This window comes from Lynx rufus, unplaced genomic scaffold (genome assembly GCF_022079265.1).
Source record: "Lynx rufus isolate CCGP_SWC_20201006 ecotype Redwood Valley unplaced genomic scaffold, mLynRuf1.p SCAF_23, whole genome shotgun sequence".
NCBI lineage: Eukaryota > Metazoa > Chordata > Mammalia > Carnivora > Felidae > Lynx > Lynx rufus.
In genome coordinates, this window is record NW_025814838.1 from 3046470 (window position 1) to 3059345 (window position 12876).

General features: G+C 52.6%; 1 protein-coding gene across 4 annotated transcripts in view; it reads right to left on the bottom strand.

The window, feature by feature from the left end:
- The window catches only part of KATNIP (katanin interacting protein), a 193512-nt gene that overhangs the window by 138573 nt on the left and 42063 nt on the right, over positions 1–12876 (bottom strand). For all 4 annotated transcript variants that reach the window (XM_047087184.1, XM_047087185.1, XM_047087186.1 and 1 more), the window contains exon 3: positions 4146–4222. In XM_047087184.1, the coding sequence (XP_046943140.1) occupies positions 4146–4222 (77 nt within the window). The remainder of the gene's footprint in view (positions 1–4145; positions 4223–12876) is intronic.

A 12876-nucleotide genomic window follows, 5' to 3' on the forward strand; every position in this document is an offset into this window, starting at 1 on the left:
CTCAAATGACACCTGGGTGCCTAATCCTTCACCGGTCCTGGGATTAAGGTCCTACCATTGGCCTGTTTTATAGATGAATTTGCCCAAGGTCACAGAGCCCAGGAAGCAGCCAGGATTTAAATTCTGGTCCCGAGTCCACCTCCCAGACACTGTTTCTGGTCTCCTCGCCAGGCTAGCATACCACGGGGGCTCTGAGCTAGCAGAGCGGTGGCTCCCACCTGGGGGCTTCCTGGAGGTGGTGGCGTTTGAGTCTAGCCTTGAAGGATGGAGAGGGGAAGGGCAGTGGTGCAGACCGCCTGCTGTTCCTCCCAGAACCTGGGTGCTCGCAGGCTCGAGTGTTCGCCCTTTAGGCTGTCAGCATCCCCCATCCGCGTGGGGGGAAGTGGCAGACTGTGGGGGACAATGCTTCGCCCGGGGGAGGCTCTGCCGGTTCCTCGGCTTGTGTGACCTTGGGCAAGTCCCGCCACCCCCGGGGCCTGTTCCCCTTCTGCAAAATGAGCCCCAGAATGCCTCCACCTCTTAGGAATGTCATGAGGATGAAGTGGGGTATCCGGCTGAGGCTTCAGCTCAGAGACTGGTCCATGCCAAGCCCCGTCGGATGCCAGCTCTCCCCTTCCTTCTCTCTCTTTTTAAAAAAATTTTTTTAATGTTTATTCATTTTTGAGAGACAGACAGTGAGAGACAGAGCGTGAGCAGGGGAGAAGCAGAGAGAAAGGGAGACACAGAACAGAACCCGAAGCAGGCTCCAGGCTCTAAGATGTCAGCACAGAGCCCCGACGTGGGGCTCGAACTCGCAAACAGCGAGATGCTGACCTGGGCCGAAGGCAGACACTTAACCCACTGAGCCCCCCAGGCGCCCCTCCCCAGCACTCCAGCCCTTGCTCTGTTGTGAGTCTGTCAGGCATGATGACATCTTTCATGAAGCTGAGTGACCAGAATCACTAAGTGTCCTCCGGGACGGGTTGTGCAGGGGTGACCCAGGGCAGTCACATCTTCCCTCCCCCTCCCCCGGTCCTCTTGGAGCACATGGCCATTTTCTGCTTCCTCTGGTGCAGTTATAAATAGGTGGCCTTGTGCTCCCCTGCCACCCACCAGGGAGTTCCTCAAGGGCAAGGGCTGTGGGGCGAACACCTGTTCGTTTTTCCTTGCCAGCTGCGCTCCCCCACCTTCCAAACCCAGCCCCTCAGATCCCCTCTGGCAACTGCCCCGTTCCTTCTCTTACTCCGTGTGGTATGGGTGGTGCTCATTCACTCCACCACCCAGCTTAAGGAGGTAGCCGAGGAGTGGCCAGTGAGACCATGGCACCTCACAGGCACAGGGGATGCCTGGCTCGGGGCTGGGGCCGGAGCCCTCCTCTGCACTTCGGCCGGAACTATCAGGAAGGAAGTGCTCTCTCCTTCTCGAGGCAGGATGTCAGCCTGGGGCCTCCAGTGGCTGCCTTGGTAAAGAAAGTACAGACCCGAGATGCCTCCAACATGAGCTGAGTGCCTGGATACAGCTATGCCTGAAGCCAAAGTATTATCCTGGGCTTCTTTAATTTCACGAGCCAGTAAGTTTCCTTATTGTTTAAGGTCCATTTACCTTGGGTTTCTGTCCCTCGGACCTCAGGAGCATTAACTATAAAGCGTGTGCCCTCCTCAGCACAGGGTTCTCCTTCACACTGGTGGCAAGTGCTAGGCACCGAGAAGGTACTCGGTGAAATCCTACCGGCTGTGTTCTGGGCCAGCCTCTCCTAGGGACTTGCTCCAATGATCGCACAGCCCTTTCTCAGGTCACAGGCAACCGCATAAGCAGGCTGGGTTTGCATCTCCCTCTATGCACAGGATAAAGCCCAGACACTGGTTCTCCACCGGGTCATAGAACCGGACTCCCAAGTAAACTGCAGTTTATTTCTGCAAAACCCCTCGCGGTGAAACTGGCAACCCCGGCAGGTTTCTCTCCTGCTGAGTACTTATGACCGCGTCTGACAGAACGCGAATCCGAAAGTACAGCCCGGCCCCACCACTTCCGGGGGGTGTTGCCTCAGGCTTTCTTTTCTGTAAAATGGGTGCGATGACTGCACCCACACCTCATCGGGGAGGGTGAGGATAAAATGCAACGATGGGGGCGAGGTTCCTGGCGCGCAGGTGGCAGCCCAGAAAAGGCGCCTCGAGAGCAACGCCCGGTGACAGCTCAGGGGGATGCCCCCTCCTCGTGCCTCCCTTTGGACGTGTTTCCAGCTCTACTCTCTGAGTCCCTGTCGTCAAGCCAGCTCCCTGTCGGTGACCACACGTTCCCCCAGTTTTACGGCAACTCCACGTGGACACGTTTCTTCATTGCCTTTGTGCCGCCACCTTGTCTCTGGATACCCTCCTCCGTGCTGTCGGCTCGTACCTCTTTGGTCTCAATCTGCCGGTTAATGAGAAGCAACGTGCTCCTGAGAAACCACGACCCTGTCCCCCAGGGCGAGTCACGCGTGTGTGACCCAACGATCACCCAAATGTTCGGTGGCACCATCCAGTCTGCCAGCAATGGAATACAAACTTCCTGCTCCATGGCATCAATGATGATAAAAACCCACGTTGGGCTAACGAGCGCAAGCCTCCCGCTATCGTAGTTTGCGGTCGCCCCTGGGCTGGGCAGACGAGCAGAGAGCAGCCGGGCACAGGGGACGCTGCCTGGCATTTCTGGCTGTGCCTCGGGCCTTGATCCGTTCAAGGGTTTGCCACTAAGGGTCGTACTGCCTCACTGGGGGCCAGCTGGCGACTTGGGTGGGTGCTGTTAGAGATACTGGGGAAGTATCTGTTAGATACTGTTAGAGATACTCGGTAGAAGTTAGTAAAGGGACCGGCGGGCAGGAACGCTGAGCTATAGAACACGAAGGACTAAACCTGTGCATATGCCACCAGGGCCCTGCCTGACGAGCACCGGGAGCCCCACCAGCCAGATGAGGGCGGGATGCACATCCAGGGTGACAACCCCCAGGCTCTCCCGCCTGCAAGACCCCAAGTTCATTCCCAGAACACAAACGCCCAGATCAGGGCCCCCTCCTCCTCACTCACGCCTGATCTGTTTTAGGGGCCCGTAGCATTCTTGCCGTTGTTTTGTGGGGGGTTTTTTGTTTTGTTTTTGAGAAAGAGAGAGAGAGTACAAACAGAGCAGGGGCAGAGGGAAAGAGAAAATCTTAAGCAGGCTTCACGCTCAGTGCAGAGCCCGACACGGGGTTCGATCCCATGAGCCTGGGATCACAAGCTGAGCCAGAAACAAGAGCCAGAAACGCTCAACCTACTGTGCTACCCAGACGCCCCTGTTTTGTGTTTTAATCTGAGTGCATTACCAACGTTTTAAAACTCAGGAGATTTCACAACACAGAGCCAGACTTCCAGCTTCTCCATCAACCTCGGAGGATACGGACCCCTGGACCCGTGTGCCCACACACATCAGGTGGCCTGAGCGGAGCAGCATGGGAGTGAGAATTCCAGGTGCCCACGGCCTCCACCGAGCTGGTTTTGCTCACTGCCATCCCGCCCTCCTAGCATCTGAATTTGCGAACCCGGCCTAACGCGAGGCCCGGGGCCTGATGAACTGGCACAGGCCCTGCGAGGGCGCTGAAGACGGGACACCTCTTTCCAACAGGACCAGACCGCTCTGCCCTCAGTCACTAAACACTGCCTCCACCGCTGTGGGTTTTTTTTTTTTTCAGGAGCTAGCCCTCCAGAGTCAAAATCAGTACGAACTTAACTTTCAACGACATATCGACCAACTTCAAACACAGACGGAAGGTGACTCCTACCTTTATCTCACGAGGCAGGATTACAGGCTCAGGTTTCAAGGGGCCGGCAAAGCCTGTAGGATCACAGACTGGGCTCTTCAGGTGACTGAGGCCCAGGCCCTGCCGGGTTCCGGCTTCTCGCGACAAAGCCACCTCCTCCCAGAACAGGAGCGGGGAGGCGAGAGGTGGTAGTTACGGGGAGAGCGGTTGGCTACAGCTCAAAGATGCAATTACATCGGCGGATGGAGAACCGGGGGCTGGGACTACAGCTAAAATCCCAAGCCCCCGAGTGGAGGGTGACTACATACCATTCCTACGTGCAACAGAGCCCAAGTGCTGTTAAGCAATCTAAACAGGGTTTTTATGGGGCTGCCGTTGAGCAGCTTTGTCTTACCGGTTCCTCTGCTGAAGCAATATTAAATACTCATCATGCTTCTCATCAAAGTCTGGTACCATGTCCTTAGTATAACCCTGAAAGGAAGAAACAGAGCAGTGTGATATCGGAATGCAGAGAATTGTTTACTGAGGCAGGAGAGGCCGAGAGGCAGAGGCGAGCTTGACGAGGGCCCAGCTCTCTGGGCGCGTCGCTCTGGAGACCCAGAGCCCCAGAGATCGCCTGATGGCCCGGTGGGCCTTCCGCGTCCACAACAGTCTACAGAAAGCAGGAGGCTGAGTCCCCAGCCTCAACACTGTCCTTCCCTCCCATGCCCTCTAAAATCGGACTAGGTTTGAGCTTTACCGTTTTCTCCACACTCATTATTTATTTATCTGAATGATCATAATCAGATGTACCCCAGATCCGTTGTTTCAGGACGGATCTCATTGTTCTCTTGCCACGGCAAGAGAAACGCACGCTTATTAAAAAAAAAAACCCAGTCGCTACAAAAACATAGGACCCAGACAGTGAAGGCTCCTTGAGGAGCAGACACTTGTGGTTTTATGCCCCCTTTTCAGGCAACAGAACTCTGGGTTTCCTTCAGAGAACCCTTTGGCCCCTTTTTTCAGTTCACTGGCTTCCGGAGATGCCCTTGGAAGTTCCTTTGGTCTGCGGCTGAGCCAGGGCCCATGTCGGGTGCTCGAAAGTCAGCTCTGGGACGTTGCGGATACTCTTCGGGGAAAAGCTGTTTTCTTTCCACGGGGGTGCCAGGCTGCTGAGACACAGGCCTGGAACTGTCTGAGAACGAGGTCAATGGGGGAGACAGCAGGCGTGAGAGATGGAAAGGAGATCCCTAATGTCATAACCTGAGACCCTGGGTCCACTCATGTATGAACAAGTATCTGGACAATTCAGCTATTGCTTGAGAAGTTTCTGCTGAGTTTCTGTCATGTGCAGCCAAAAGAATTATGTCATATATACCACAATCTGACCATTAGAGATAACCCCTATTACAATTTTTTACAGCTTTATGGAAGGATAATTCAGGTAAAATAAACTACACATATTTAAAGTGACATATGCATATGCCAGTAAAACCCCCATTATAATTTGATACATATACCCTCAGATGTTTTTCTTTAGAATATACATATATATACATATTTATAAAATACACATGCAAACACAGACATTCTTTTTTTTTTTTTTTTAAGTTTATTTATTTTTGACAGAGACAGAGCGAGCGTGAGCTGGGGAGGTGCAGAGAGAGAGAGGGAAACACAGAATCCGAAGCAGGCTCCAGGCTCCGAGCTGTCAGCACAGAGCCCGATGTGGGGCTCGAACTCACAGACCACGAGATCCTGACCTGGGCCAAAGTCGGATGCCCAACCGACTGAGCCACCCAGGCGCCCCTACAGACATTCTTTCAAACAAAAATAGGATCATCTTGTAAACAATGCTTTGCCATTTTCTATGTTTCTTAAATAACTTTTTTTGCCAAGGGATGGATTAGAGAGGCAATATCAGCTTGGTTCTAGTCACAAGTTACATGGATTAAGTTTTAAATGGCAAGTAAGACATTTGTAATAGAAATGCAATTTGTGTGAAAATCCTAACTATGACCATGGGGAGAAGAGAAAATCCCCATCATTCTCTTCTTCTCAAAAGCTGGCTTCAACACCATTATTCTATCACAACCCTATCCACAGGTGACCCATCACCTCCTTAACCAAATATAATAGCTCTTCCCACATTCATCCTTTCTAGCTGCTCTGGGCCAGGGGGGACTGCTGACCATCCCCCTCCCATCGTCCCCAGATTCTCCTCCTTCAGTTTCTGCAGCTGTAAATGTGAGCCTCCCTCCCCTCCGATGCCTTGTCTGACTTCCTTCCCCCTTGGCCCCAGTTGGGGATGGTCACTGTTTCTGTCCGTGTCACCCTTCTGTGTCTCCCTCCTCCGTTTTCTCTTTCCAGAGGAAAGAGGACATTTTCAGGGAACCCAAGGTCACTCCTGGTCCAGGGCTGACAGTCCGATCCCCCTTTCTTGTCCTTTTTCCTTTCTTTAAAAAACAAAAAAGTTTATTTATTTTTGAGACACACAGAGCGAGCGAGAGAGAGAGTGTGAGCACAAGAAGGGGAGGGGCAGTTAGAGAGAGAGGGGGACAAATAATCAGAAGCCGGCTCTGCAGTGACAGCAGAGAGCCCGACACGGGGCTCAAACTCACGAACAGTGAGATCGTGACCTGAGCTGAAGTCGGACCTCTTCTCTGTCGCCCCCACCACACCCCCCTCTCTCGAGGTCCACCCGGGGACAGGATGAAGTCCTCCTCATGTCCCATCTTCTTTCCTGTTCTGATGTCCCTGAAACCTCTTGAGTTTTACCCGGGTTTTCCTGCTTGCTCATCTGGCCAAACAATCAGGAAGGGGGGACTAATAGGGAATTTAAATAAACCAACTAGCAATAGCTGACCCCATTCTCTTACTTCCCTGGCTTCCTGAGATGCCCAGACAGGGTACTTTGTCCTCTCTGGGACCCAGCCCTGCCTTGTCCTGAAAGGGAGAAACACTCGTACACCCTCAGCCCTCAGAGAGCGGGTTGCAGGACAATGGGTCTGGGGAGGATTTCTCCCTCCCTTCCAGAATAACACCGGTCTGAGGCAGACAGTTCATGAGCATTTCCATACACATGATTCTCCTTTGATCTTCGAAGGAGCCCTGGAAGTGGTTATTATTACCCCATTTAAGATACAAAGAAACCCATCTCATCCGAAACACGCATCCTACTCCGTGGCAATTTACATAACCATTTTGAAATATCAAAATGACCACTGATGTACTATGGTGTGGAATGAACAGTCAATGACATTTTAAGATGAAATACGAGATGACAAAGAGATCTCAGCATGGGATGGGCTGCCCGGGGCCTTCACCTCAAACCCCCCCCCCGGGAATGCATTTATTCGCCTCTGCCAGGAGAGAGAGGTCCTCACAAAGACTTGAATGGCCCAGACACGTGTCCAGCCAAACTTCTCACCAGCCCCACGCTTCTCAAATGCTAACTGATGTGCATATCAATCACCTGGGGACTGCGGAGAAACTCTGACTGGAAGGTTCTGACTCGAAGGCTCTGACTCGGTAGGACTGGGGAGGGCCCAAGGCTGCATTTCTAACCAGCCCCCAGGCAATGCTCTGGGGCCCACGTGGAGAAGCAAGGCCCAAGCCCAGCCCACCTCTAATCGGAAGGTCTCTGAACTTGAGCCGGGAAGAACAGGAGATTGGAGACCAGGCCTGGCGCTGGGTCCCCGCACTGACATCAGTTTACTCCCCTGTTAAAATGGAAGTAATAACAATACCTGTGTGGTTGCCTTTTTGTTTCTTGAATAGGGTTAAACATGGGTGGGAAACAGTAGCAGTGGAAAGGGCTTAGTCCAGTTCCAGCATTTAGAATGTTCTCAGGGAGGGGCTCCTGGGTGGCTCAGTCCGTTAAGCAGCCGACTTTGGCTCAGGACGTGAGGTCGCGGTTCGTGAGTCCGAGCCCCACATTGGGCTCTCTGCTGTCGTCAGCACAGAGCTGATTTCGGATCCTCCGTCCCCCTCTCTCCCTCTGCCCCTCCCTGGCTTGCGCGCGCACGCTCTCTCTCTCTCTCTCTCTCAAAAATAAACACTGGGGCACCTGGTGGCTCAGTCGGTTGAGCAGCCAACTCCTGATTTCGGCTCAGGTCATGATCTCACAGTTCGTGGGATCAAGCCCCCCCACCCCCGTCCCTGCGGAGCCTGTCTCGCATTCTCTCCCCTCTCTCTGCCCCTCCCCCACTCACACTCTGTCTCTCAAAATAAATAAACTTTGAAAAATCAAACAAAAAAGAGAACTTTCTCTGTGACTATTAGTTACGTTTACATTCATAGAGCTCCATTATCTAAGGAGCACTATCTCAGGCTACTCCCCATCCAGGCTCATTCCTACCCTGCGACCTTTTTCATTCTACTCCCTTATGCAGAAATCCACCCATATCCTCTCCAGAGCCCAGCTGAGTTCCCAAAGTCTCCCCGAAGCCTTCCCTTGCCACCCTCGCCCCCGCTCCCTGCAGCTCGTTCTGAAACCCCGCAATTAGCGTTAAATTACATACAATACAGTGTGAAGCAGTACATAATTAAGTGCTAAGTTGTTGCTCACTAATTATCTGGCGATTTGGAGACTCTGGGGGGTGAGCCCTGAACTCTGCTACCTGCCTTTGGGGAGCCTCAGTCGCCGCGTCTGTAAAAGGGGGATAATACTGTCTACCTCCCAGGGCTGCTCTGAGGATCAACTAGGAGACAAGCAGGAGTGTTTCAGGATCCTTCTTATTGATTCCACAGCCGGACGATCAAGTCTGGGGCACAGTCGCAGCCTCCCAGCATGCAGCTCTAGGACGATCGCCGCTAAGGCTGACGGAGCGCCACCACGGCCCACCCTCACTGCAGCCCTGGTCAGACACCAGATGCTGACTCCCCCCCACCCCGCGCCGCGCACTTCGCTTTGCCGAGGCTTTATTCGTCCGGCTCTAAAATGGAGGCATTTGCATCCAAGGCGCCTCGCGGAGGTGTGAGGACCTTGTAAAGTGCCAAGTTTATCATCGCTGTTTTTCAGCAAACATTTATAAGCGCTCACTGCGTGGCTGTTACATATGCAATGAGGGTTTGACAAAAGCTTGGACCCACTGTGTGTACTCGCCTATCAGCTGCACCCGACGGCCAGTCAGGGACCCGCACTGTGTGGTCCTACTGTGCACCGTGTCCAGGGAACATCACTAGCCAGGGGCCCCTAACAGCGGGGATGTGCAGGGGGTTCTAGGAACATGTATTCAGTTGAGTGCACAAGGGTATTCTGGGAAGAAAGCCCATAATTTTCATCAGATTACCAAAGGCATCTGAGCCCCCAAAAGGGAGACAAACGATCGTAACAAAATGTATAAAATGGGATGCCAAGGTTTTGAAGGAGGGACCTGAGAAGGCTCCCAAGGGCATGGCCAGGCCCCAGGCTCCACAGAGAAACAGTAGGAAGCCCCAAACCTGACCACTTCTCTCCACCTCCCGGCCACCACCCTGGTTCAGCTCGCCCTCCCTGGCCTCCCGCTCCTGCCCTCACCCCTGCAGTCTGCTCTCCCTGCCACAGCCAAGGGGTGCTGCTGAAAGCTGAGTCCAATCATGTCACTCCTCTACTCCAGACTCTGCATGGGTCTCCGAGGCCACCAGGCCTCCGCTCACGTGTCTGACCCACCTCCTACTGCTCTACCCCTCCTCCCCATTCCAGTACCTTTGACACTCAGCACGCTCCCTCCTCAGGGCCTTCGACTCACCAGTGCCCTGGCCCCCTCCCCAGGCGTGGGGTACTCTTCTCCCAGGTAAGTACCCAGGCTGCTCACACCCTTCAAGGCTTGCCTCACATCTTACCTCCTCCTGTCTCCCTGGCCACCCTGTTTATAATTGTGAGCTGTGCCTCACACCCCCACTCCCAAGCCCCACTAACACACTATTTTATCTTGTTTATTACACCTTTTAGGTATTGATTCCATGAAGGCGGACTGGGTCTGCTTCGATCGCTTGTGTATTCCAAGCCACCAGGACAGTGCTTGGCACACACTTCGCCCTCACTAAATACTGGTTGAGGGGCGCCTGGGTGGCTCAGTCGGTTAAGCATCCGACTTTGGCTCAGGTCATGATCTCGCGGTCTGTAAGTTCGAGCCCTGCATCGGTCTCTGTGCCGACAGCTTGGAGCCGGGAGCCTGCTTTGGGTTCTGTGTCTCCCTCTCTCTCTGACCCTCCCCCGCTCGTGCTCTGTCTCTGTCTCTCTCAAAAATAAATAAACATTATGGGGCGCCTGGGTGGCTCAGTCAGTTGGGTGTCCAACTTCGGCTTAGGCCGTGATCTCCTGGTCCGTGAGTTCAAGCCCCGCGTCGGGCTCTGTGCCGACAGCTCGGAGCCTAGAGCCTGCTTCAGATTCTGCGTCTCCCTCTCTCCCTGACCCTCCCCTGCTCATGCTCTGTCTCTGTCTCTCTCTCAAAATAAATAAACATTAAATAAATAAATAAATACTGGTTGAATGAGTGAATAAATAAGGAGACACATGAGCTGGGATTTTAAAGTTGAGGGCGCCTGGGTGGCTCAGTCGGTTGGGCGGCCGACTTCGGCTCAGGTCATGATCTCGAGGTCAGTGAGTTTGAGCCCCGCGTCGGGCTCTGTGCTGACGGCTCGGAGCCTGGAGCCTGTTTTGGATCCTGTGTCTCCCTCTCTCTGACCCTCCCCCGTTCATCCTCTGTCTCTCTCTGTCTCAAAAATAAATAAATGTTAAAAAAAATTTTTTTTTTTTTTAAATAAAGTTGAAACATTTCCTGGGTCACAAGGAAAGGGAAAGGCATTCCAAGCAACAGCAGCAGCACTGGGCAAAGGTCTGAAAAAGCTTGACGTGTTCGCGGACTGGCCAGAAGTTGGGTCTGACAAGAGGTAGGTGCCCAGGATGTGCGAGTTAACTACGGCTCAGGGTCTGAGGAGTTTGGACGTGACACGGAAGCAAAGTGTCACTGCCACTGCTATGAGCCTCATCGTCTTTATCCCTGATGCTGGCCCTGGAAACAGTGCAGAATCTTATCGGTGGCCATACTATTAATTCTCTTTGGGGGGAAAAAATGGAATTGGAAAGAAATGCCAAGAACCAGTTATGTTTAAAGGTGCTCGGCCGCGTCTGTATTTCAGGGATCACAGATTCCTCTGCGGCCGGGATATTGGAATTCTTTCTGAACAGGGGTGATTTAGCAAGCGCCAGTACCCGCTGCATTAACAAACGGCTGAGAGTGGTGGAGTTGGTTTCCAGGGCTCCCGAATGTTGGGGACCTAGCCTTGCTGGTGTCAGGTCCCAGCAGAGAACAATCACTTTGGAGGGTTTCATAATGAGGCTGTGAAAACACGGTGTCTGGGGGCACGGCAGGGTTCCTAGAGCACTTTCACACACCTGAGTTCCTCCACCTCCCTCCCCCTGCCTCCTTCCCCCCCCCCCGCCCCCCGGGCCAGGCTCCTGTCGCACCCCAGGGACAATTTAGGAGGCAAGCCCATGCTCCGGGTTACGAGGGCCTCACTCTGTGGGCAGCCTTAGCTGCCATTTATTATGCTCTCTGCGGGTGCTTATTGTGGCTGTCTGCAATAATGCTATGGTCAATAATGCTACGCCCACTTTACAGAGGAGGAAACTGAGGCTCTGAATGCTGGGGCAAATTGCTTCACGGCCACAAAGCGTCTAAGTGGGGCTAATACACATCTGTTGTTTGTGTCAGCTCAGCATCTATTCATTTCCTTCTGGTTACAACACTGGGAAACCACCTCTCCTCCACTCCCCATCCACGCGATGTGGGTGGAAACAGCACCCCCTTGGTGGACATGTGACCTAGGCCGGGCCAATCAGGGTATTCCATCTCCCTGGCCACGTGATCGGCTCAGGGCTAGGCGTGCATCCCAAGCCAGGCCGACAGATTCAACTAAGGGATTGGCTGAATCGGCTGGAAAAGTCCCTGGGCCTCTTGCCCTGGAATTATTAGCTGATAGGAGCACAGAGCTACCAGGGAAGGAGTCATTGTTGTCAACTGATTAGGTTCACCCTTGTGAACATCCTTATATGTTCCATGGAGAGATCTGTCCAAGGGTGACAGCAACACGGGCAGCCGAATTGAGGACAGAAAGAGACCACATAGAAACTAGATCCTCTTAACCGTGTTTAATCCCCCGTATCCAGCCATGCCTGAAGCCAGCCCTACATTGGACTTTTTAGTCACATTTCTTTCTTAACTGGAGCCAGTCTGAAGTGGAGGGGTGGGGAGGCGAGAGAGAGAGAGCTAGAGAGAGAGAGAGAGAGAGAGAGAAAGATTTACCCCCGAGGGAATTCTGGGTGGCACAATGGTAGAGCCAATACTCAGGGCTGTCTAAATCCCAGGTCTCACCTAGGGCTCAGAGAAGTGTTTAGTTAGAGGATTCAAATGATACCTTAAGGAATGTGCCCGATGATGACCCACAGTAAGAGATGATCCAAATGTATCTCAGAGTACGAAACGCCTATTCTCCCTTCAAAACCCAGCCCAGTACCAACTCCTCCATTCTCCTAGTGATTCTGTTCTTTATGTCCCCATGTTGTATAGTCGTGAGCCCTTAATGCATATTACTTGAATGGAAGAGTATAGGTCTGAGCTTCCTTTGTACTGTTCTTGCTAACATAACAGGTGACCTCCTATCCTCAAAACAGGAACCCAAAATGCTCTGCATTCAGGAGGCTACAAAAGAAGCCTAAAGCAACGGCTGATACTGCCCCCTAGGGGTGGAACGAAATACGGCAAGGCACCGCAACAAAGATTTGAGTTTCTCATGCCCTGGGGAGACGGGGTAACAAAATCACAAGCTACACACACACCAGATGGATAATCAAAGGAAGAGTTTGGGTTATTTCTCAAACACCTTGGACTTACATTTATCACGTCACTAACCTGCTATGTACCATTCCTGATTGGTACCAATCATACGGTACCAATACGCACCCGGAGATTTTATCCTTGGTTCCAGGGTTTGTAGAACGTTAGGGCAGATCCAGAATCCAGGATTTCCTCCAGGACTCCAGGACACAATAAGCTGTATCTTTGTAAAAATGCTTTCCTTACATACCTATCTAAATAAATATCTCTGTACGTATCTGCTAGAAAATAATGAACATGTCTTTTTAATTCTCCGAGAAGTGT